Raw genomic sequence first — 25,346 nt, 5'->3', positions numbered from 1 at the left:
TAAACACTGTTACAAATCATATGCATCAATATGAAATATTATTTATATCAAGGAGTAATTTAGAGACTTGCAAAAGCAAAACATCAAATTTTACCTCTGTATATAAACTAAAAGTAATACTTTTTTTTTGAGCGAGAGAGGAAGGGGGAGGGGGAAAAAGGGAGAGAGAGGAAAGGGAAAGGTGAGAGTGAGGGGGAGAGGAGGGGAGGATGAGAGGAAGGGAAGGGGAAAGGAGGGGGGAGACAAAAATAAATCATCTTCCAAACAAAAATAGGAACTGATATCTGGAATGTGATTCCTTCGCGCCAATCACCGCTTGAATTCTACGAGACATCCAGGTACCAGGCATTTTCTGAATTCGCGGTAACGTCACCGGGAAGAAACCACATTCCAGGCTCTGCGCATTCCTCTAGAGGGCATCCTGTGTTCTCGGCCAACGACCAGTCCTCTGTATTATCTTCCACATGACTTTCTTCACCTTTGCCCACACGTTCTCAATGACGTTAAGATCTGGTAAACAGTGAGGCCAGTCTATCAATCTGATATCTGGTCTCTCCGCAAACCATCTCATAACCTCGGCAGAAGTGTGGACAGAATGCTTGTCCTGTTAAAATTGTATAACATCATCATCAGCATATATCATCCTCACAGAGGGAGAGAACCATGATAGCCTATGCTCCAACACATACTTATACTATTGGGCCCGTCCAATCTCTACAGAACGCCCAGGACATTACCGGACATCCAACCCCAACACGGAACGTTATGCGGCCAGTCCTAAAACGAGCGGCCACATTCCTATAATCGTATCGGGTTGCACGTCGACGGTAGACCGTTATCCGCCCGTAATTGTCAGAGGAAAATGTAACCTCGTCTGAGAATACGACTCTATTCCAATCCCGATTAACATTTTCCTCAACAAATGAAAGGCGGCATAATCTGTGGTCGTCCGATGAGTGTCCTCTCACAGCTGCTACCCTGTGAAAGAACCCTGCGTTCCGCAGACGCCGTAGGACTCTGTGAGAAGAAAAAAAAATATGGTTCATTTAACGACGCTCGCAATTGCCATGGTTATATCAGAGTCGCCGGTGTGCCGGAATTTTGTCCCGCAGGAGTTCTTTTACATGCCAGTAAATCTACTGACATGAGCCTGTCGCATTTAAGCACACTTAAATGCCATCGACCTGGGCCGGGATCGAACCCGCAACTTCGAGCGCAGAAGGCCAGCACTATACCCACTGCGCTACTGAGGTCGAGTGTGAGAAGATCCAGGGAACTGGTCGCGTGCCCTAATTGGAGATGCAGATTGAAACGGGTTTGTTCTACCTCCTCAATTAACGCAGTGTCCTGTACAGGTGTCGACACGTGTCTCCTACCAGAACCTGGCTGACGTCGTGCAATTCCTTCCCTAGATAATCTGACCCATCTTCTGGCCGTGGAATCGGGTACTCCTAGTCGTCTTCCCGTTGCAGAAATCGAAAACCCACCCTCTCTTACAAGGGTAAGAAGAGATTGCCTAAGAACATCTTCACGTTGTCTCCTCGTATTGATGAAGAGAGCATGATCATTCCACGTGATACGGTATGCACAGAAAAGTGCGCACAAGAAGATATATTTCCATAAATTTTTGGCAATTAAGAAAGAAAGAAAAAAAGTGGTACTAGACAGGACGCGAATCCCAGCAAGTTTCTTTCCACGGAGCAATGACGCCAGAATACAATACAGCATTGCTGTGCATTGTAAGTATGGTGTTTTTATCATAGTTGTTCGTAATTTATTCTCTCTGTATTGCTCTTGTATATCATGCGCTCGCACGATCGGGACTTCGACAAATTTACGCTACAAGAGAGCGGTCAAATTTTGTGTCTAAGGCTGTACAGGTTAACTGTGTGAACTGCACAGTTTATCGTCGCAAAAGTAGCTCCACTAGCACAGGTCTGAGGCCTGCGTTATTACCAGTACGAACTGCACAGTTTACGCAGTTAATCTGTCGGGTATGACGTCACACATGATAAACTGCACAGTTTAACTGAGCGTGAATGGGATCTTTAAGCAGTTCCTTCACGTGTAAACCTCAGCTGTCACGGAAAAAAACCGAAGCCTTCCGAAGGGGACTTAGCTTATGGCAGCCGGTCATTTTTTTGTATCTAAAGGTGTACAATAAGAGAGATAAATCCACTACCGCTAATTACAGATCCATATCACCGTTATTTTTTTCAAAAGTGGTTCGAGTTATACGAGATACAGAGTGAGTCAGAACCTCTGTGACAAACTGAGGAGCAATATATATATAGGGTGCGTCAGAAAGAACGGCTGGATTTCACATGGCAAGAAAATTGTAAAGATTCATCAAATCAAAAATTTATTGTTATCAACATATTCACCAATACATGCAGTTTATTTATAGAAAACAACATTATCCATATGATGTCCTTGGCTTTCAATACAGGCATCGAGGCGTTTTCTGATGTTCGCCATCACTTTCACAGTCATAGCTGGTGCAATTGCCACGATTTCTTCACGAATCGCTGTCTTCAGTTCGTCCAGTGTATGTGATCGACGTTTACAAACTTACGCCTTCAAATGGTCCCAAAGAAAGAAGTCGCAGGGCGCGAGATCTTACCGTAGCCTCGGACAATCTCAGTGCAATAGAATTTCGTCCAGGTGATTTCTTCTTTAATGTTGAACCTGTGATACGAAATGAAGCCACCCACCGCAAAATTGTATTCCGAGTTGGAATCCTAGCGTGACATCCGATGTCGAAATGAGTCCTGAGTGGCGATCACAGACTCTTCATTTTTCAAAAATGTCTCTACGATGAAAGCACGTTGTACACCAGACCAACACCATATTCTCAACTGAAACTGTATTCTCTGGCTGACCCAACAGTCGTGGTCTCCCTCACTATATCTCTCTCCTCGTTGCGTATCGATAGTTTGAAATCCATCCGTTCTTTCTGACGCACCCTTTATTTATATATATATATATATATATATATATATATATATATATATATATATATATATATATATATTCTCAATAAGGATCATTTTTCGTGAAACAACCTATTTTCTCTGACTTGTCATTTAGGAGTTACACTGCATTAAAGAAAAAGACAGGCTTTAGTGAAATTCATAATAAACTATAACATTAATTATTCATTTATTTCTTCAATTATCCTTGCGGACAACTTATGGAAGGTGTTCACAGTATCTACTCCGAATGTGATTACTAAGGGTAAGAATTGTATGCCGTTACATTGCGCTTCATGCGCCTCTGACTTAGCTACCAGTACGTAATTGCGTTGGGGTGGGGGATTTCAGTGTGTTTCGTTCAGCAGTGAACTTTAGTTGATCGGTTACATTACGACCGAATACTGCTATTCGTAACAGGCAACATTCAACGTCCTGTAAAGAAGAATAATAGCGAGATGCTGAGGATGAAATTTGTGACTTAATTTAAAATGAGGAAATTTGTAATAATGATACAGTTTTGAGATAAATAATGCTTGTGTAAAATATTTCAAATATTCCCCCATTGTTTCTGCAGAAATGGAACGAAGTTTCTCTAGGTATAAGGCTGTGTTTTCTAGCAACACGTAATCATTCTCCTTCGAAAATTTGAAAATGTGGTTTGTTATTCACTGCAACAATATATGAAATAAAAAATTATGTAAAAAAACGTAATACACATCATATTAACATAATGGAACAAAAAGGCTGATACTTGTCAATGCTATATTAGGTGTATTTTCTACAGACAGAAAATAAAATGTCTTTAAAACAGTGCAATTTTTTTAACAAAGAAAATTATGTCTTTCAAATTTTTCTTTAGCAGATAGTTGTGTTTCGAAGTCAAAGCATAGGTTATAATGGAACTAAGAAAAAGAAACCGTGGTTTGATGAAGATTGTTCCATGATAGTACAAAGAAGAAAACAGGCAAAATTGAAATTCTTACAGGATCCAGTTCAGGCGAAGAGATAATTATTTCAATGAAAGACGGGAAGCAAGTCGTACACTTAGGATTAAAAGAGAGATTACTTGAAGGAAAAATTGAATGAGGTAGAAAAAAATAGTAAAAATAAAAATATTACGTAGAAGATTTTTCCAAATTGAGATCAAGATTTCACTGACAAATTTCACATATTTTTAGACGTAGAGTTACCTATTTACAAGAAACTGAGAAGTGACTGCTAACTTGTAAAATGGGAAGGAAAATTTAGGAATCAATTCGGGCACAACCTATACTAGATCTCTTCAATGACTAGGAACCACTTCGAACAGCAACCATCCAGGATCCTTCCGATAACTGGTAATCAATATGGACACTTGGGAATAAAATTGGCTGCAGCAAAGTAAGAAAGCTGTTACTCCCAATCCTTTCTGTTTACGTTCGAAACATCGCGCATTTCCATTCTCACCGGTAGCAATGGAAACACCCAAGCTATAACTACTGAACAATGCACAATTGGTTTCTCCTATTATTATTATTATTATTATTATTATTATTATTATTATTATTATTATTATTATTATTCTACTACTCCAGTACTACTACCACTACTACTCCTACTCCAGTACTACTACTACCACTACTACTCCTACTCCAGTACTACTACTACCACTACTACTCCTACTCCAGTACTACTACTACTATTACTACTACTCCTACTCCAGTACTACTACTACCACTACTACTCCTACTCCAGTACTACTACTACTACCACTACTACTCCTACTCCAGTACTACTACTACCACTACTACTCCTACTCCAGTACTACTACTACCACTACTACTCCTACTCCAGTACTACTACTACCACTACTACTCCTACTCCAGTACTACTACTACCACTACTACTCCTACTCCAGTACTACTACTACCACTACTACTCCTACTCCAGTACTACTACTACCACTACTACTCCTACTCCAGTACTACTACTACCACTACTACTCCTACTCCAGTACTACTACTACCACTACTACTCCTACTCCAGTACTACTACTACCACTACTACTCCTACTCCAGTACTACTACTACTACCACTACTACTCCTACTCCAGTACTACCATTACCACTACTACTCCTACTCCAGTACTACCACTACCACTACTACTCCTACTCCAGTACTACTACTACTACTACTACTACTACTACTACTACTACTACGTCTACTCCAGTACTACTACTACTACTATTACTACTACGTCTACTCCAGTACTACTACTACTATTACTACTACTACTCCTACTCCAGTACTACCACTACCACTACTACTCCTACTCCAGTACTACTACTGCTACTAAAATCACCACCACTACTTCTACTCCACCACTACCACTAATATTCCTACTCCACCTTCTCCACCACTACCACCACCACCACCACCACCAATACTCCTACTCCACCACTACCACTAATACCTCTACTCCTACTCCACCATTAATACCCCTATTCCTACCACCACTACCACTAATACCCCTACTCCTACCACCACTACCACTAAGATCCCTACTCCTACCACCACTACCACTAATACCTATACTTCTACTCCATTACTACCACTAATACCCCTACTCCTACCACCACTACCACTAATACCTATACTTCTACTCCATTACTACCACTAATACCCCTACTCCTACCACCACTACCACTAATACCTATACTCCTACTCCACCACTAACACTAATACCTCTACTCCTACTCCACCACTACCACTAACACCACTACTCCTACCAACACTACCACTAATACCTATACTTTTACTCCATTACTACCACTAATACCCCTATTCCTACCACCACTACCCCTAATACCTATACTCCTACTCCACCACTACCACTAATACCTCTACTCCTACTCCACCATTACCAATACTACTCCACCACTACCACTAATACACCTGTTTTTACTCCACCACTACCACTAATACTCGTACTCCACCTTCTCCACCACCGCCACCACCACCACCACCACCACCACCACCACCACCACCAATACTCCTACTCCACAACTACCACTAATACCTCTACTCCTACTCCACCATTAATACCCCTATTCATACCACCACTACCACTAATACCTCTACTCCTACCACCACTACCACTAATACCTCTACTCCTACTCCACCATTAATACCCCTATTCCTACCACCACTACCACTAATACCTATACTCCTACCACCTCTACCACTAATACCTCTACTCCTACTCCATCACTAATACCCCTACTCCTACCACCACTACCACTACTACCACCACCACTACCAGTACCTTTATTACTCTACAACTAACCCTATCCCTACCCCTACCACCACCATTACTTATAATTCTATTTACTGTTCTTATTTTTTACTATTGATACTACAACTTAAAAATATGTTATGTATTTAATACGTTAGCAGTTATGACCCGTAGTTTATTCAGCGTCGTTAAGCAATAGAATGTGCGTTGCACACCGCTGTGCTGTTGCAGGTTGCGAACATATAACAAAAGCGGGTAGGACAAGTGTGCGAGATGACTGGATTCTTGGGAAATGATCCTCTCAAGAGGTGACACCATCTTAAAGAGTTACACGAAAGATGGTACTCTGGAGGGTATTTCTGCAGGAGATGAGATAAACTTAAAAAAGATAGGAGAAGAGGGACCCTATAAAATTACATTCTTGAACCCCCTCCAACCAGGAACATGATTACACTGCGCACGGAAGTTATGTATCTTTCATACGTTGCACATAACAGGTTCGCACGTGACTTCATACACGGAGACACGGGTCTGCAAAATTGACAACCGTGTACTGTCACACTCAAAATGTAATTAACAGACAAATGAAAAAAAATCATCCTCAATGGTCTCGTGGATACCGTATTGACCGTTGGACAAGAGGTTTGCGGGTTCAAACCCAGCAGAAGGCGATAAGTTTCACGGCGGTAAAATCCTACGGAAGGGAAGTAAACTGTGTGCCCCGTCACATATTTACTGCATGAAAAGAGCCTTTTTCCTATGTTCCTACTCAAGACTACAAGTACAATTTGTTCTTTATTTCTTTTCCAATTTCAATTTCGATGTTGAATGATCTGCAGTTGAAAGCGTTGTTAAATACCACAACTTTAACTAGAACTATTATAGCTGCAACAACTAGTACTGTTACCGTACTACAACTAATGTTACGACTACAACTAAAAATTCATTTCTTCTTCTTCATCATCATCATCATCATCATCATCGTATCATTACATCATTATCATTACTATTATTAAAATAATGTAGACTAAAATGCCATTATGTGTAGCTTCCGCGCAGATTTTAGAGTGCCAGGTTCCGTATATTTGCGGTGAAACATGGGAATGCACTTTTTAACACGCTTAACAAAACTTATTGTAAACTTCATTCTGTAAATAATTTTCCACTAGAAAAATTCTCTGCCTAATTCTGTTACCCTAACCATTGCGACTTTTTGTCGTAAAGGTAAATTAGGTTAGTCGATGTTCAGGCAAGATTGCAGTTAAGCCCTCGAAAATCCAGTAGGAGGTTATTTCAGAAAGTTGGCGTCTCGTACTCAAAATGTCGTGCAGTCCACCGGTACACAGGGACTTCAGCGTTTTTCGAAACTTCTTAGCTAGGTACGAAGACTTTAGTAACAAAGTGATCATTTTTAACATTTTATGTGATGTCGGTAATACTGAAGACTCTTGATACCAGTGACAAAATTACGAATGCACCTTTTAGTAGTTTTACGCAGTTTTCATTCTGTAAACAAGTTTCAACTAAAATAATTCTCAGGCAGATATGTACTGAACCATTGCGTCAGAAAGATTGGACATCTATGCACTGCTGCTTCTCCGAAAAGTTCAACTGATACGCGAACAGGTATGTCGATAAATTACTGCAACGATGCGCTGTAACTGCTTTCAGTTATAAACGGATCTCTCTGTATAGTGTACGTGTTCAAGAAGTAAAACACGTCTAGGACCATATTCGAGACGCAGTTTCTAAACTGTTCAGTTACTTAAGGGGTTAAGTACAGCTTACAGCAGTAAACTTTTTGAAAATATTCAACATTTTTTTCCTCCATTATTGTATCTTGTATAATAATGAAAATTAATATGTATACAACACTGTCCTTATGCTATATGAAAAAAATATATTTCTACGATTTAAAAAACATTATTTACTTTTTTTTTTCAAAATTCAAAATGGCGGCAGTTTACTGTGCAGTGATGAAGCGTTTCCCTCATAATTCATAAACCTGTTAACTTTTTCATGTTCTTTTTTATTTTATTGCTGAAACTCATGTTTACAATATCATGCTCTTTAAACTACATTCTTTAATAAATATATATATTTTTATTTTGTGTTAGAAGAAAATACTGATATTTGACCATTTTCAAAATGAATTTATTTTTATCAATCTATCAAAGGTAGAGAAGTGATCTTGCATCATATTGTAGATATGACATGCATAAATACACACAAAAAATTTTCATCATAGAATGTTGGATAGATTTTGAGTTATGTGGAAAACATTTCATCACTGTACAGTGAACTGAATTTTGAAAAAAAAAAAATTGGTTTAAATCGTAAAAATATGTTTTTTTTTTTTTTTTTCATATAGCAGAAGGACAGTGTTTCACACATACTAATTTTTATTATTGTACAAGATACATTAATGGAGGAAAAAAATGAATACTGTATTTCCAAAACTTTTACTGCTGTAAGCTGTACCTAACCCCTTAACGAGTTCCACTCATAATACACGAGCTCTCAAGCTCAGTTGTGCTCGTTTTCGATGGTGTAAAGCCTGCTTGTCAAACTCGTGCTCCCAAGAAGCGAACGAATACGGAGGGAGTGGTTACTGTTCTCCTGACTGCTTTAATGTACCTTGCATTGACTCAACGTAAATGTCGTAGAGGCGTAGTTGAAACATAAGGCCGGGTACTTAGAACGTAAACAGAGCTGTTGTACTAGTAACAGTGGCGGCTGGTACTGTACATATACTTTGCACCCCTATTTCGGTATATATTACTATAATAACTTCATCACCATCCAAGTCTTTCTCAGTATATAATAGAAATCACTGCTATACTGCGACTTTGGAACACAATAGCAATTAATTACAAAGTAGGTTTTTATGATTATTACAATAATGTTTCAGTAAACATTAAAATAGTATACCAGTACGTATTCATTTCATGAAGCTAACATTCTTCAATTCCTTCTGGCTACTTTTTGACATTTCTCCCCGACAAGTTCATCAATGGCAAGATCCAGTACTGAGGAGCACAAACGGAGCTGAGCCATCAAGTTTTATCACCGATACTGGTACGAGCAAGAGTTTTATTAGTATTCATCACAGTAAAAAATTGTTCACATTCATGTGTGGAACAGTATATCGCTAGCACACAACGAGCAAGCTGACGTAGGCTTTGCGCTCGTATACAGCAAACTACAAACATTGATCATACACCTCATCTGATACAACTGATATGTTGTAGCTAGAATGTAGACACAATACCAGTCTAACGCAGGTGCAGCTGGTACACTCATTTCTAACTTAATGGTAGGTCAGAGTTGACTTGGACACAAAAGTGAAAATAAATGTGCCATCATCGTAGTAGTGATGACTACGTACTGGGATCAGTGAAATATCAGTAACTTTCGATAAGTGAATAATGTTGAGGCAATACTGCTCACAGTAAGACACTACATCAATATCAGTCTTTCTGCATTATTGTAAGCGCTGTAAAGTTACAGCGAAAATTCATAACTTAGAATAACATGATAAGAAAGGACAAACTAAACGAATTTGGAACTAGGCACCTCTCAGTTTCCAATGTCATATCTACGCACTGAAAGACTGTTGCCATGTCAGGGGAGTAAATGAGGATAAGTGCATTAAATGATAATGCAAACCACAGTTTTCCCTGCCATTAGTTCTGTATCCTTTCATCGTTGTATAATTTGACTTTACTTTGCATTGCGCAAATCTGGCTTTCAGATAAAGCTCCCTGTGAAGCAGACTTGAATAATTTCAAGAGAAAAATTGTTCCGGGGCCGGGTATCGATCTCGGGACCCCTCGCTTAGCGCATGAATGCTCTACCGACTGAGCTACCCAGGAACTACACCCGACAACGTTCCAATTTTTCTCTTTATATCCACACAACTCAAGTGGGCTGACAAGGCGCCAGAAACCCAACTTTGAGTGCACACAAACTCTGTGTGACTTGAACTGTGGTTTTCTGTTAACGTACCTACAGTGACATATATTATGCCTCGGCCCCGGAATAATTTTTCCCTTGAAATTATTCAAGTCTGCTTCACAGGGAGCTTTACCTGAAAATCAGATTTGCATAATATATCCGCCACTGTAGGTACGATAATAGAAAACCACAATTCAAGTCACACAGAGTTTGTGTGCACTCAAAGTTGGGTTTCTGTCGCCTTGTCAGCCCACTTGAGTTGTGTAAATATAAAGGGAAATTTGAGATGGTGTCGGGTGTAGTTCCTGGGTAGCTCAGCCGGTAGAGCATTCGTGCGCTAAGCGAAGGGTCCCGGGATCGATACCCGGCCCCGGAACAATTTTTCCCTTGAAATTACCTTGCATTGTTTTAAAATCGGTAACTTCCATATGAAACAGTGTCATCAAAACCAGTAACCGCCAAAGTATTTCCTCTCCTGTCAGAGAAAGCAAGTGATAATATAATATTGGAGCATCGGTGGAATGTAAATGTTCAGAAACCAAAGTATTCGGAAAAAATCCGTCCTACAACTGTTTTGTTCACAACTTATCTCGCAAAATATTACCGGGATCGAAGTACGATCCCACTTGGAAAGAAGTCATTAGCTAACTGAGCTACAGTTGTGCCTAATCATACACCAAAGAATTAAAATTAGCAGATTTGCAGTTTATATGCATGCAAACGTGTACGGATTTAATAATCTGAGTCATTGTCAGATGTCTTGTTTATGTCGCTGACAGCTGTCCATGTCCGCAGGCCCCCGGTTCCGCCACCTGCCCCCGCGCCGATCTTCGTCGAGGCTCCGCCGTCCAGCGACGACAACGAGGACGACCCGGGGCTCAGAGTCGCAGACTCCAGGTTCCTCAATGGGTGAGTAGCAGCAGATTCCCGTCATTCGTGTATCAGAGCTTTATGCCTGTAGAAATGAGAGTATTGTACCTGAACTTCATCTCCAGTGAGATTCATGTAGGATTGTAGAGCCTACCAGGTTGTCGTATGGTTACAAAATACTTCATTGTACGAGAGACTCATGTCTACAAGCGAGACTCGTGTACATGAATCTGATACCTGTATGAAGCGTCATTCTTTTATTGAAACCTCGTATCTATGGTGACTAGACACGGGTAAAAAGAGCTGGAACAGTTTATTTGAAACTGCTTCACAATTGAAACTGTTTCGCTACGAAACAGGTTCATGATATAACCTGTTCCAACTGTTCCAGAGTGTTACACTAGTCCAGTGATCACTTCAACGTTCCACATTGTTCTATGAGATAAACAGTTCAATTCCTAAACAGTTTTCCTCTTCTTTGTTGTCTGCAAAGGCCACGTGTAGCGCTATCATTAACCTCCAATCGAAAGCAGATATAATATTATCCATATTCCACACGGCCTTCGTGCAACAGTAGCCTATGTAGGATCGCGCAATTTAATTGTACGAATCAAATTCCCTAAGGTCTAATAAATCTGATATTAATTATTAGCTGTCCATTGATGGAGAATATGTTCATGGTGCCCTAACAGTGTTAATTATTAATATACCGCGAAAAATATCATCGGCTAGTCATCGTTATTGAACTCTCCTAGGGCTATATGCGTTATTTTTACTAAAATCGATTCCTTTTGAATTGTAGTTATTTACTGTACCCTTAACGGTAACCTACGAAAAATGACTTTCGTTGTCATAATACACTGAACAGCTGATTTAAAGACGATTCAAGGCCTTTGAAACATGTTCCCGCAGCAGATGAGAGGTTGAAACAGTTGGCACTCATGTTGTAAACATATTCTTATGAAACTGTTTCTTTGAAACTGTTATTTTGGAACAGCTTCGTTCATGAAACAGTTACAATCGAAACTGTTTCTTAAAAAGAACAGTTTATCCTAACTCTAATGGTGACACTCGTATACCAGGTTCTCATAGCTATCACAAACAAGATCTTACAACAGTCTCAATTTACAAAATGGATTTCTCATACTGGATCCTCATACCTATACAAAATAGGGATTTCATACCAAAGCCTATACGCATAGTAAGTCGAATATCATACAGCGCGCCAGAGAAGTCTCTCCGCACTGAAGACAAAGGGGTGTATGCGTTCGCAACTGCAGTTACTGTTCTCCAACCAGGAGATCAACTGTGAAGGGAATGTGCTTACTATTGCGTCATCTATTGGAACGAAGTAGATAGACGATATTAGAGTTATAACGTCAGTTTGAAAACCATGCGCTCTCCTCCATATTTTATTTCCTGTATGGAGAGATTAAAAGACCAGGAGATTAACCGTGATCTAATTTTGTAACTAGGGTAGTATCAGTATGTGTGATCAATGTTATGGTTTGTGCTGTGAGAGCTAGCCAATAGAGATAAGAGTACCCACGTGTGTGACCTTATGACATCTTATGACATCAACATTCATTCACAGCATTATCCCGCTTCGTCTCAGCCCCGAAGACTTTCTCGTGGTTGGAGTACAGTATGTTATAGTAGCATCAGCCGGGCCGGGTCATTGCCACATCCTTGAGTGGGGTTGCTTAGCTAACGGTATCAGTTGAAGGTAGAAGGGTGTACTGCAGTTTAATTGTGAGAGAGTGGTGGCTAAAGACTACTGGTGACAATGCTTTCTATTGAAAAAAAGAGCGGTGGAATATGTTTTTCGCGAAGGTGATAAGTTTACGGAAAATGTGAAACAGAAATTCCTCTGCGTTTTCCTAATTCCAGGTGTCCAAATCGCGATACTGTACGTGGTTTAATCAGTAAATTCAGTGGAACCGGGTCAGTTCTCGGTGCACCAAGAAGTGGCAAGCCTACAATTTTAACGACAAAAGAGCTTGATGAAATCTCGGATATAATGTTGCGGCTACAAAATCAACGTGCAAATTAGCACAAGTGACCGGAATCTCTAAATGGACAGGACACAAGAGGATAAGCGAACTTCAATTGTACCCTTATACGAAATTACAATTGTTCATGAATTAAAAGAAAGTGATTATCAATGAACTTGAGATGAATATAACTAATATATGCAGTCTATTACGTAAGAAACATTAGTGAAAGTGTTTGCAAATAAGTGTAAAAGAGTCGAACTGTGCCTTCAAGAACGAGGAAAACACTTCCAGCATCTGTTATGATTGTGGTGAATACACAGTTTACGTTTTGATCCTAGCGTAAGTTCAAGCTATAAACTAACTGCAGTTGCTAGTGCGTACACTCCGCTGTCTCCAGCAGGGTTGCCATACGTACTGTACGACTATAGTCGTTTTGACTAACTGTACGAGGTACGACCGAACTCTATGTCGTACGCAATTTTGTAAGACTATTTTGCTGAAGGGATAAAATTATTTTGAAACTTATAATGTTGTTCTAAAATTAAAATAATATCAAAGGTTAATTCGTCACTTTCAAGACAACTTTTCTTCATTCAGTATGTCATTGACTGTACGAAAGACATGCTTTGTAAATCAATAACGTGACTATGCTTGCTATGCAAGTCATAATTTGTCACCTTCAGCTTTAGGTTTCAGCTTATGTCAAAGTAATACCAGGTTCAGAAATCTGATAAGTTCCTTATATGCTCGACAATGGGAGTACGAGTAATTTATCCATAAAATAGTATCGCATTATGAAAAAGTCTAAACGCGCCGACATAATAGCGCTGTCGGATTTGAGTCGGCTGCAGGTGGATTAATTTTGTGTAATTTTATCAGCTGCCGCCAAAGATCAAGTTTCTGCTGACTTTCAATACAATAATGTTGTTTCTCACCAGATGTCATCGTGCATGCTTTACGGGGATGGCAGTGTTGATGAAGAAATGATAATTGGTTTGAATGCTAATGATTGGTTTGATTGCTAAATGTCATTGTGGATATGAAATATAATTATTAATATTCTTGATTGGATGAAGAAATGGATGCTGTTTTGTTTTAATGTTGACTGTAACTGTGGGTGTGAACAATAATTAGTATTATTACTAATTGGAACTAAAATTTAGCAGTAGAAATTACATAAGTATATATGCATATGAACCACTTTTTTGGGTGTTATGTGAAATAAGTTTGTACGTAATATCTATAAAAATAATAAGATGATAAGTGTACGACAATTTTATGCTGAAGTACGACATTTTTCGTAAGTTGGTACGACGGTTGCATTTCCTTTATCTGGCAACCCTGGTCTCCTGTGTGGAGAGACTTCCCTGGAGCACTGTACCATCAGACATTAAGAATTGAGACACACCAGGAAGTAAAAGTCCTGTATCAGAGCGTCATATCATGAGGAAGATAAATTCATATCAGTCTCATACAAATAGAACATTCACTTCATGTCTAATGTTATGCTTGGTTATTGATACGAGATCTCATCTCTTATCTTCTATTGAACTCTTGGCTAGTTAATAATCTAACGAGTGTATTCGACGGAAATAAATATCTCTTCCACATTCTACAAGATCGAGACGACATATTACTTTTTTTTATCTTACATGGTGTATTATAATATTGTCGCAATGATATTTGTAAATACGTAATGTAAATTTGTAATTAATTCTTGATTAACGTAAGTATAGAACTCTCTTCTTACGTGAATATTATGTACAACATAAATATCTCAAGTGAGGCTAATACGGCTGCTACGTCTTCTGGCTGATGCCCTCGCCCCTACACGAATACTTAATACACATTAATTATGAATCGAGATGCTATTTGTGGTTAATAATGTAATTGGGGTAATTCTTCGAGACAATTCCACTTCGTGTTGAAAATTTAGACACTTTCTTGCTGAACGATTTTAAACGAATCTTAATTGCCTCTTATTCATGAAGAAAAGAAATAAGTTCTTGTTTTCATAACCTTCAATCGTTGCTAGGATACAAAATTGTCCCCTATTTGGTTCTTCTTACGTGGCTTCTTGTTTAAAATACTCATATTAGACTTGCAAGATACTTTGGGCCGAGACTAGACTCGTTCAAAATACGTCTGAGGTCAAGGGGAAGATACAATCTTAAAAAAATTGAGATAAATCTTCGCCCACGCCGGGAACTGAACATTGGCCGCTTAGTTGGGAGCGCACTTGCTATCCCTAAAACCACAGCAGCGAACCTTTGTTTGGTTGTACTATGGTAAAAAAAAAAGAATGAACAAAATCGACCTTCCTCAATGAACGATATCTGTGCTGATTTCGATTGCTGATACGGTGCTGTGAAACTTAGTTTGATTTTTTATGCCCGTCATTGCAACACTCGAGAGTGACGAGCGAGTCTGTGGAAGTAGGTCATGTGCGAATGTACAACACGAAGAGTTAACATGGGTTAAATTAAGAAGGGAAGAAAAGAGGGAAACTGAAAGAGAGGCAGAAGGTAGTGAAGGAGAAAGAAAAAATGGGAGAAAGGAAAGAAGAATGAGGCGATACGAAGGAGGGAACGAAGAAGGCAAGAAAATAAAAAGGTAGAGGAAAAGATGAGAGAAGAAATGGAAAATGTAGAGAAGAGAAAAAAAGGGGAAATGGAAGACAAAAGGGACAAGGGGAAAAGGAAGAGGAAGGAGAGAAAAAGAGAAGGGAGAGGGAATGAGGAATAAAAGGGAAAAAAAGTAGGAAGGGAAAAGAAAGAGAAGATGGAACCGAAGGTAGGAAGGAAATAAAGGAGAATAGAGAGGCGGAAAGGTTGGGGAATATTAGAGAGGAGGAAAGAAGTGCAGGAAGGAGAGAGAGAAAGAAGAAGAAAGGGAAAGAAAGAAAATACGATGAGTAGGCAAGAATGAGAGAGAGAAAAAGGAAGAAAGCTACGAAAAAAGGAAGATTAGACAGGAACTAGATAGGCAAAAAATAGGAAGACGTGAAAAAGGTAAAGGGAGAAGGGAGAAAAGACAAAGAGTAAGGGCATAAAGAAGAGAAAAGGCTAAAAAACGGACAGGAGAAAGGGCAGGAACCCAGAGAGGAAGGAAAGAAGGCAGGACGGAAAGGAGGGTAGAAAAACTGAAAGAAAATAAATAAATAAATAAATAAATAAATATGTTATTTAATTAAGGAGAAAAGAGAAGAAATAATATAACAACAACAGATTGTAAGGGAGAAAAAAAGAGGAGGGATTCATAGGATCCCTGCGATTGCTTGTAACGTTTTTGTTCTCGGTTGGATGTTATTGTGATTAACATTTCAAGGAACTGGTACTTCTAAGAATTGTCAAAATGGTTCAGATTGAAATAAATTTAATGTAATTTGTACGTCGTATTAGGTATTAATTATTATTTCTTCATTAAATATATATAATACATATTTACATGTATTTACAAAAGAAATACCGTTTCATCTGAATTGGTTTGTTGGAGAGGGCGTTATTATGAATCTGTGATAAGAGAAATAAAGTTAAGTCTATCCCTCTAGCAAACTGTAGGTAGACTATCACTGTAAGAGTCTGATCAATTGCTAAGCAATTGACGTCAGATAGAGTGACTTTTAACTCACTGTCGTTGCTAAGCAACTGTTGTCGGATTTCGAAACGTTCGTAACATTTTAGTCATTTGACATTGGAGCATAAGTTTCACGTTAAAATATAAGAAGACGGAGGGAAGTACAACAGGGGAATGGAGAAGAAATATAGAGAAAAGAAAGGCAGAAGGGATGGAAAATGAAAAGGGGGCAAAGACGAGGCAAAGAATAATTCTGCAAAGGGAAACTGTAACGCTTTGAGGAAGAAAAAAGTAGCATTTTGGGAAAAATAGGAAAATAAAAATGAATACACATGAAGAGAGTAGAGACACAGAAAGCAAGAAATAAAACTGAGAAATGTAAGTAGAATAAAAACGATACACAAAGTACCAATGAGAAACAAGATAGAAGAAACAGAAAGAATGACGAAGGGCGAGACGAGTGTTTTGACCGACCATTACATTTTACCTACGTCATATTACTTTTGACCAATAAAACGGTACGAAAGAATGTGTTTCAACCAATCATGGCAGTTTATCGCTACAATTTTATCATTTCCGTAGCATTTATTTCGTTTGCCAACATTTCAAACTGCAAATTCTTTACGGTACTATAAAACATGCTTTGCAATCGTCATTTGTTTCCCGCATAGATATTCAACTGAAAATGGCGGCTCCGTTCAAACGTTTTGGTGAAGCTAACATCAGTGAAATAGAATTTTAGTAATGTCAATTAATAGACTACCTATTTTATTGTATTAAGATACTGTATTTCTTCTAATCATTAAATACTTTCTTCTGTTTTTATGACCCCCCCCACCATTTGTTTCTTTGTTTGCCAACATTTCAAACTGAAAATTCTTCACGGAACTATAAAACATGCTTTGCGATCGTCATTTATTTACCGCATAGATAGTCAACTGAAATGGCGGCTCCGTTCAAACGTATTAGTGAAATATAATTTCAGTAACTTAAATCAATTAATATTTTATTGTATTGGAGTACCTTGTTTCTTCTAATCTCTATATACTTTCCTCTAATCGTGTAATAGTCAATTAAATCTCACTTGATTCTTGATTTTCTCTAGATAAATCAAAACCTCTAGTGTGATTACTGTTGATAAATATTTCCATCTCTGTCACAGGAAGGAAAGGAAGCGCTTATGTCGTTCGCTGACTGATGTTTTCAGTGTGGGTAGTACAGGTCGTCACTTTGACAGGAGCAGTATGCAGAAAACAATAAATAGAGTCATTTGATAAAGAAGTGATAAAGGCTTTCTTGCGTGGGAGAAGAAGAAATATTCAGTCAGTCCGCTACAGCATCTCAGACGACTTGCAGAGTGAGCGTGTGTTAAGCGAGTGCTCGTACAGTGGTGAATAAACCATCCGTGTTTCACACCGTAAGGTTATACGAATAGTGCTACCGTACTTCTGTTGCATGGATTTAGTTTCATACAGTAAATTGGGGTACCTGTTTACCAGTTTTAATGTGTAACCGTGCATCATTTTATTAACCACATTTGGATTGACTGGTGTTGAAGGTTTTTGTACAAGTAAAAGTTTTTAATAGTGTAAATATATTTCGTATTATACCCTAAACAGATGAAGTTCAAGACGTATGAAACGGGATCAGAAAGAGGTGCAAAGTTACACAGACTGGTAACATGTTACACTTCTTGACTGTATCTGTTAATTTATTGGTATTTGTGTTGCCTCAGAGAGAACTGGTTGAATTTTCTCCGTTTATTCCAAATAATTCTTTGCAAAGTTCTTCTTGTCATTATTTTAAAACAGAAATATTTACAAGGTCATTAATCTATATTTGCAATCCAATACTGTCGCATAGGCCTTGCATAACAATTCGTTGCTATGCGTTTGTAACAACAAACCGTCCTAGTGCAATTTACTTTATCCTGAAACAAAATTATGTATGTAGTCATAATTCTGTTGTAACTATGTTGTACGCGTATAACAAACATCTCCTGACAGCCGCTAGAGAATGTACCAGAATGTCATCGTAATGTACTGTTACAGTAGTGGCAAAAAAAAACCGGACCGACCCTTGTAGCTGATTTCAGAGCCTTGTTCACTCCAGAGCACGATAGACTAGTAACTAAGACTTCGTGGTTCGAATCCTGCCTGAGAAGGAAACTTTTTTTGTTCCTTATTCAAATTTATTCCCAATACTTTTCGATTACAGCGATATTTTAATACTTAATTAACTTATTATTCGCAGAAAATGAATTTTGCCAGCAATCGAAAAGTACAGGGAATAAATTTGAATAAGGAACAAAAAAAAGTTTCCTTCCCAGGCAGGATACGAACCACGAAAAACTTACTTACCAGTCTATCGTGCTTTGGAGTGAAAAAGGCTCTGAAATCAGCTACAAGGATCGCTCCGGTTTTTTTGCCACTATTGTACTTGAATCATTGCACTTTACAAAAAGACGGGTAATATAGTACCATATTACTGCTATTATCTGGACGGGGCGTAAGACATGTTATAGCCTACTATTATATTAAGTAATAAAAGGTTTGGAACACTGATTGTAGCTTTCCTGTTGCTAATTTTATGAAGAAACAATACAGGATGAACCGTAAGTAATGCCATTAATTTCAAGATGTTATTCTTTGAGATATTTCAAACAAAAAAGTTTAATACAATTTTGCTCGTTTTTGCTTCATTTTCGAGATAAAAATTGTTTTATATGAAACATTTCATGACGTTAATGACGGAGAAAAATTCGCTCAGGCGCCGACAATCGAACCCAGGACCCCCAGTTCTACGCACTGGGTGCTGTACCACTGAGCTACTCCGAGGCTCAATTCACAGCACCGGATCGAATCTTTCTCCTTTGGTTTTTTTCCGTTGTGGCCTTACTCCATGTTCGACATATACCTATTTCATCATCAAAGCTCGGAAGTTGGAGACTTGTGTCTTTGAACGTGGCTAAGCGACCGGACTTCAATGTCAACAAACTCCCGCTTCCAGCACGGAGGTACTGTCAGGTCTGCTATAAAAGTGGTTCCTGGCTGGAACAACATAATGATAATATTATGATAGGTTGAAACATCTAATTTTATAGCATATATATAAATAAACATGCAAAATACATCAAATTTACAGTTCTGCTCTGTACATTTCATTACAGTGTATGACTACATGCATTCGAAGATTTTCGAACCCATAAATTCTTCGTCTGTTAGTTAAACATGATTTGAAACGAAGGAAACTTATTTCCACGTCACATGAAGTGACGGGAGCAAACTTTAATTTTTTTATTTTATTTATTTTAACTAGCTACCTAGTGAGTACAAATTGCATTTATAAAATAAAAATATTTCTAGCCACTACCGTAAGAGTCAGGCTCGTGTACGGTGTGGTCTTAGTGAATAATATAACATAAAATTTACAAGGACAGTTTACTAAATACAGTAATTAACTTAATTCAAACCAATAAGTACAACACAAGAGCAAGAATAAAGAAGAAAGGGAAAACGAGAGAAAAATACACATTTAATATAAATTGACAATCCGACAGAAGCCAGTGATATTCGATAAAAACATGAATATAGTCGATAGAAATAAAAGGTAAAAAAAGTACATTTGTTACTATTATATATCATGGATAATTTTACAAAATTCTTTTTTAAAAGTTTCTAATTTTAAAAATTTCAAATTTGGAAAATGGTTTGAAATTTTATTATAAAGTCTTGGGCCTAAATAAAATACTGAATATTTCACTGTCACTGTTTCCTGTTCGATTTTCAGCAGATCTCGTATCTGAGAAAGATAAGTATAGCCTAAATTTTTCTCGCAAATAGTTTTCAATTAGTATATCACTACTAGGGAAGGTCCCTCTACGACTTGATCCATGGCTATGGACAAATTCTCCATCAATTTAAAGGACTGCAATGTCTTTCAATGAATGCCCGTTTCCAGCTCTGGTTTATGTGTGGTACAACTTACAAGATATAAACTCTGCATTAGAAGAAAATAATGTATCTCCTCAGAATTCCTCCACGAAATTCTGTACCTAAAATTTAAGAAATGCATTTTCAAACTTCCATAACACCCATTCGAATAACACGTATTTTCTATTTCCTCAAACAGACCGTTTACCTGTAATTCTCTTAATGTCATTGGCTTCGACGTGACACAGTTTATTCTTTCGTCTTCTTGCCATTCGATGTGACCACTTTCTTAGTACAAACGACTGTCCCTGAGCACTTGCAGCGTGAGCTTTGTGTACTTTATGCCTGTAACCTTACTCAAGCACACGACACACAAGTCCCCAAGATCCGAGCTTTGGTCATCATGCAAGGAGCGCATTCATATGACTGACTTGTGACATGCGACTTGTGCGGCCGGGACTCTATAGTTTGTTCGCAATACTAGGCGAATATTCTATGTAAAGATTATTAATTTGTTGATCCTACAGAATTCTCTGTTATGGTTATTTATTTGGCGCAGCTCAGTGTTGGAGCACCCAGTGCGTAGACTGGGGGACCTGGGTTCTATCCCCGGTGTCGGAGCGATTTTTTCTCCGTCATTAACAAATAATAACCACAACAGAGAATAATTACATAGAATCAAAAAATCAATAATCTTTACATAGATTTCGTGGTGTGTTTTGGGAGGCCATTTATTTAATTCCCAATATGCTAAGTCCGTTTAAGAGAATAGTGTATTATAGTAAATAATTGAAATATTTAAGTTTTGTCCTTCAAATGTGCAGAAATTTGATCGGAAGAAATTCAGCTTTTCGTTCTGCAAAAGAATTTTAAAATGTTACATTTGTTCGGATCAAATTTCTGCACATTCAAAGGACAAAACTAAAATTCTTTCAATTATTTATTATCGTAATACACTGCTCTCCTAAATTGACTGAGCATATTGGGAATTTAATCAATGACTTCCCAGAATACGCTATGAAATATTTCAGATAAAACAATTTGTTTCTCGAAAAGGAAGAAAAAGAACGAGCAAAATTATATTAAAGTATTTTATTTGAAGTATCTCAAAGAACAACCCCTTGAAATTAAGACTTTACTTACGGTTCACTCTGTATGCGCATATTTTAAGAGGTGAAAAGAATAATATTTTTAATATGTTTTCAAGAACTATGTTTTTCATTTATGAAGGATATAAATAATTCTTGTTCTAATGTCACAATGTAGGACTACTTATTTTTTCCATTTTTGTAGTCTTCCGTTCTCATAACTTACAAAACATATTTTTAAATCATTTATAAACTATAATTTTATAAAAATTGCTTCAAATGTATGATCCAAATGGATATGTACAAAACAAAGAGAAATGTTTCAATGTATCAATTTGTCACTATGTATAATAAGTGGCCTTGAATTAAATAATTATACACACAACCTAAAAAAAAAAAGCTATGTAGGCACTAGGTTCCAAAATCCGTCTTACTGACTTTCGGACGAAATTGCATTACCAGAAGTTTCTGAATCTACTCCCTTTTCTCTATCGTTCTGTATCTATGGAGATATGATGTACCAAACTATGTTCTATCATCTTTATTTTAAGTGTTAAAAATCTACGACTATTCCAAAAAAATTTTAATCCACTAGTGCAGTCATCGGCAGAATTGTACTCACTATATCAGGCAATGCAACCAGCAATACACATGACGTCACATGGTTGAGGGCCCGCTCAGACATCACTGACATGCAGCCATCACAAACTTCATATTTACTGTACCGTAACTTTCAAGGTGCCACAAAATTCTAAGTTTATGTCACAAGTAGCCAATCTCAAGATAGCGAATAAACGTTCATCTTTCAGCCGCGATCTTTGTTTTGATTTTGCAAGTTTCAATTTCGAAAAAAAAAAGTGTTCGGAACTGTAAGTGGAACCAAACATAGCCGCTATATTAGCGATAAATAACATAAGGGAAGCATATTTTTTCGCAGATAGAATTTTAAAGAAATTTAAATCACACGTCTTTGCACAGCGTTTGTAAATATATATCACTCTGTAAATCAGCTACTACTTGCTGCATTTCTGGCTTAACCTTGTTTATGTCTATGGTCAAAGGATTCACAAAAAGAAATCATTTGCAATATTTTTAAAATCACCGAATCTCCGTTGCTGAAATTCTGTTTTTAGATTTAGATGAGCATAATTATTTAAATTTGATTCAGAAATATCAGAAAGAGTTTGTAAGCATGGGAAATGATGAAACTGTTTTTCCCCTCATACTTGATTTCCAGATATCTATCATTATAATGAATGATCACATCATATCGTACATATCTAGGCTACTATTTTTTGCTATTGCCCTTCGTACTGCAATTTGGATTTAAAATCATCTGATGCTCATTATGACGTAGGCTACATTATAATGACGTTTAATATTGTGTTGATAAATGCCCTTTAAAACTTTCAAGCACAATAAACTTGTGTGCTAGATCGTGCGTATTTGCTTGGTTTCCGCACAAAACCAATCCGTGGAAAGTCTAAATTCCACATTCAGTATTCCCAACCTAACACACACAACAATTTCCCTCTTCTTACCGCTTAAGTGACATATTGATTTTACTGCTTTAGGCTTTTAACATTATTTTTAGAGACGTTCAATATAGTAATAATTATAAATTGGAAACTTACCACTGCAATTTTACCTAAATTGCACTGTTAATTATGGTTTTTAAATATTTGCAAAAATTAAGTAAACTCTACAACTCCACTATAAAGTTACTACATTCGTGATGCAAGTAACATTAAGGAAGCCGTGAAAAAATCAACATATCAAGTTGCCGATATTACTGCAATGTGTTATATAAATAATATTGTTAAAATATTAAAATGAAAAATAAATCATTACATAACCTTACCGTTTGTTTTAAGTTCGCATTTATAGCCTGGGGGAAAAAAAAGACAGACGTATATCACGGCCTGCTGGAGTATAGTAAACACAGAAAACATTTTAAAGCAACAATGTTGAAGATAGATATTTTTGTTTTCCAAAATTGCCGTCATTGAACAGAAACCAAGATGGAGATTTCATTGCAACTAATTAGAAATTCCTCTTTCAGGTATGTAATAAACGATCTTCGCACAAAATAATGTACGATACACGAGCGGTATGGTTTTTTTTTCAATTCTCGGAAATTAAAAAAAACTCAACTACGTTTCGCTTTTTCAAACTTTTCCTCGAACATGAAAACTTCAACATACCGCTCTTGTAACGCATATTACTAATACGATTGTATCCATAAGCACTAGAACAATAAGTCTCCCATTCTCTTTAAGTACACGTTTCCTAACTTTGGACAAAGCCATGCTTAACTAGCTATATGTTACGCCACTGGTAGCTGCTTGTACAATGTACCTGCAAAGGGTTGGTTGGGAGGGGGGATGTGTATTCCTTGCCTGCCCCTGCAACGTCACTTAGTAACAGGCATCGCGATGACATTTCTGCCGACGGCTGCACTAGTGTATCGGTTCCAAAATCCACATTATTCATGTTCCCATTAACTGCCTCATCCTCATCTATTATTTATTAGGCAGTACATCTCACTAAACTCGACGATATGTGTCGGAGGAAAAACAATTGTTTGTATACATCTGAAGTCTGATTAGTGTAATATGTTACTAGTCAGCGATGTATGCAATGGAGGGAAAAAGAAGTGGCCGCTTTACCCCATAATCTCCTGGCTTAGTTTCCTCATGCGTGATGCTTTATTGGTTTCGTTTATGAGGTCCAAACATGTCTTAAGACAGTCTACTAAACTAAAATGTTGCTGTATATTTATGTTTTGAATTGTATTTACTGTATGAGTTTATTAGCACATGTACTCTGTACGCTTGTTTCGTTCCGACAGGTTATCTGTAGATGACGTCACAGCTGATTAAGTTTAAAGTCCTCAATATAACAAAGGTTTATTAACAAATTATATTAAAAACCTTACAGCTAAATTCTTAATACAGATTTCAAAAGCTCATGTTTACTTATGTATTTCACCCGCAATATGTCTTACAGATCCAACTCTTGTACTTAGGGCATGGCATGCAATTGAAGATTGGGATTGAGCGAAAATTGTTGCAGGTTTTCAGTAACTGTAAAACAGGCTTGTGCCTTAATAACTACCCTTAACTCCCCACTCCACTTTCCCAGGCTGGCAAGCAAACATTCTGATGGGGGCAAAAAAAATGTTAATTTTTTTTTTCACCATGTTAATATCAAAAGTAATGCTTACATAAATTTTAGCCACTCGACCGCAATTACGAGGGCCTTAAAAATAAGTTCCTCCGGGGGCGTTAACAGAAAGAAAACACAATTTCATTGAAAAAATTATTGGAACAGACACAGCAATTGTTGAGCTATTTTTCAACATATTCCCCACCGGAATTGAGACATTTGTCATATCATGGGATCGACAGAACGGTGCAGACGGCTGTCAAACGCTGGTTCTGATCCCATGCGGCAGACTTCTACAACACAAGGATATAAAAATTGATCCCATGGTATGACAAATGTCTCTTTTCCAGTGGGCGATATGTTGACAAATAGCGCAACAATTGCTGTATCTGTTTAAATAAATCTTTCCACGCAATTTTGTTTTTTTCTGTAAACGGCCCCAAGGAAATCACTTTCTGGACGGCCTCGTAATTGCGGTCGAGTGACCAAAATTTGTATGAGCACTTGTT

At 37.7% G+C, this 25,346-nt stretch overlaps 1 protein-coding gene across 3 annotated transcripts in view; it reads left to right on the top strand.

The window, feature by feature from the left end:
- Nucleotides 1-25,346, top strand: part of LOC138696378 (GRAM domain-containing protein 2B-like) — a 787,676-nt gene that overhangs the window by 147,520 nt on the left and 614,810 nt on the right. For all 3 annotated transcript variants that reach the window (XM_069821266.1, XM_069821264.1, XM_069821265.1), the window contains exon 3: nucleotides 11,002-11,115. In XM_069821266.1, coding sequence (XP_069677367.1) covers nucleotides 11,002-11,115 — 114 coding nt within the window. The remainder of the gene's footprint in view (nucleotides 1-11,001; nucleotides 11,116-25,346) is intronic.

This window comes from Periplaneta americana, chromosome 3 (assembly GCF_040183065.1).
Source record: "Periplaneta americana isolate PAMFEO1 chromosome 3, P.americana_PAMFEO1_priV1, whole genome shotgun sequence".
NCBI lineage: Eukaryota > Metazoa > Arthropoda > Insecta > Blattodea > Blattidae > Periplaneta > Periplaneta americana.
Note: the sequence above shows the minus strand (reverse complement) of the source record. Positions and strands in the feature narration are given on the sequence as shown.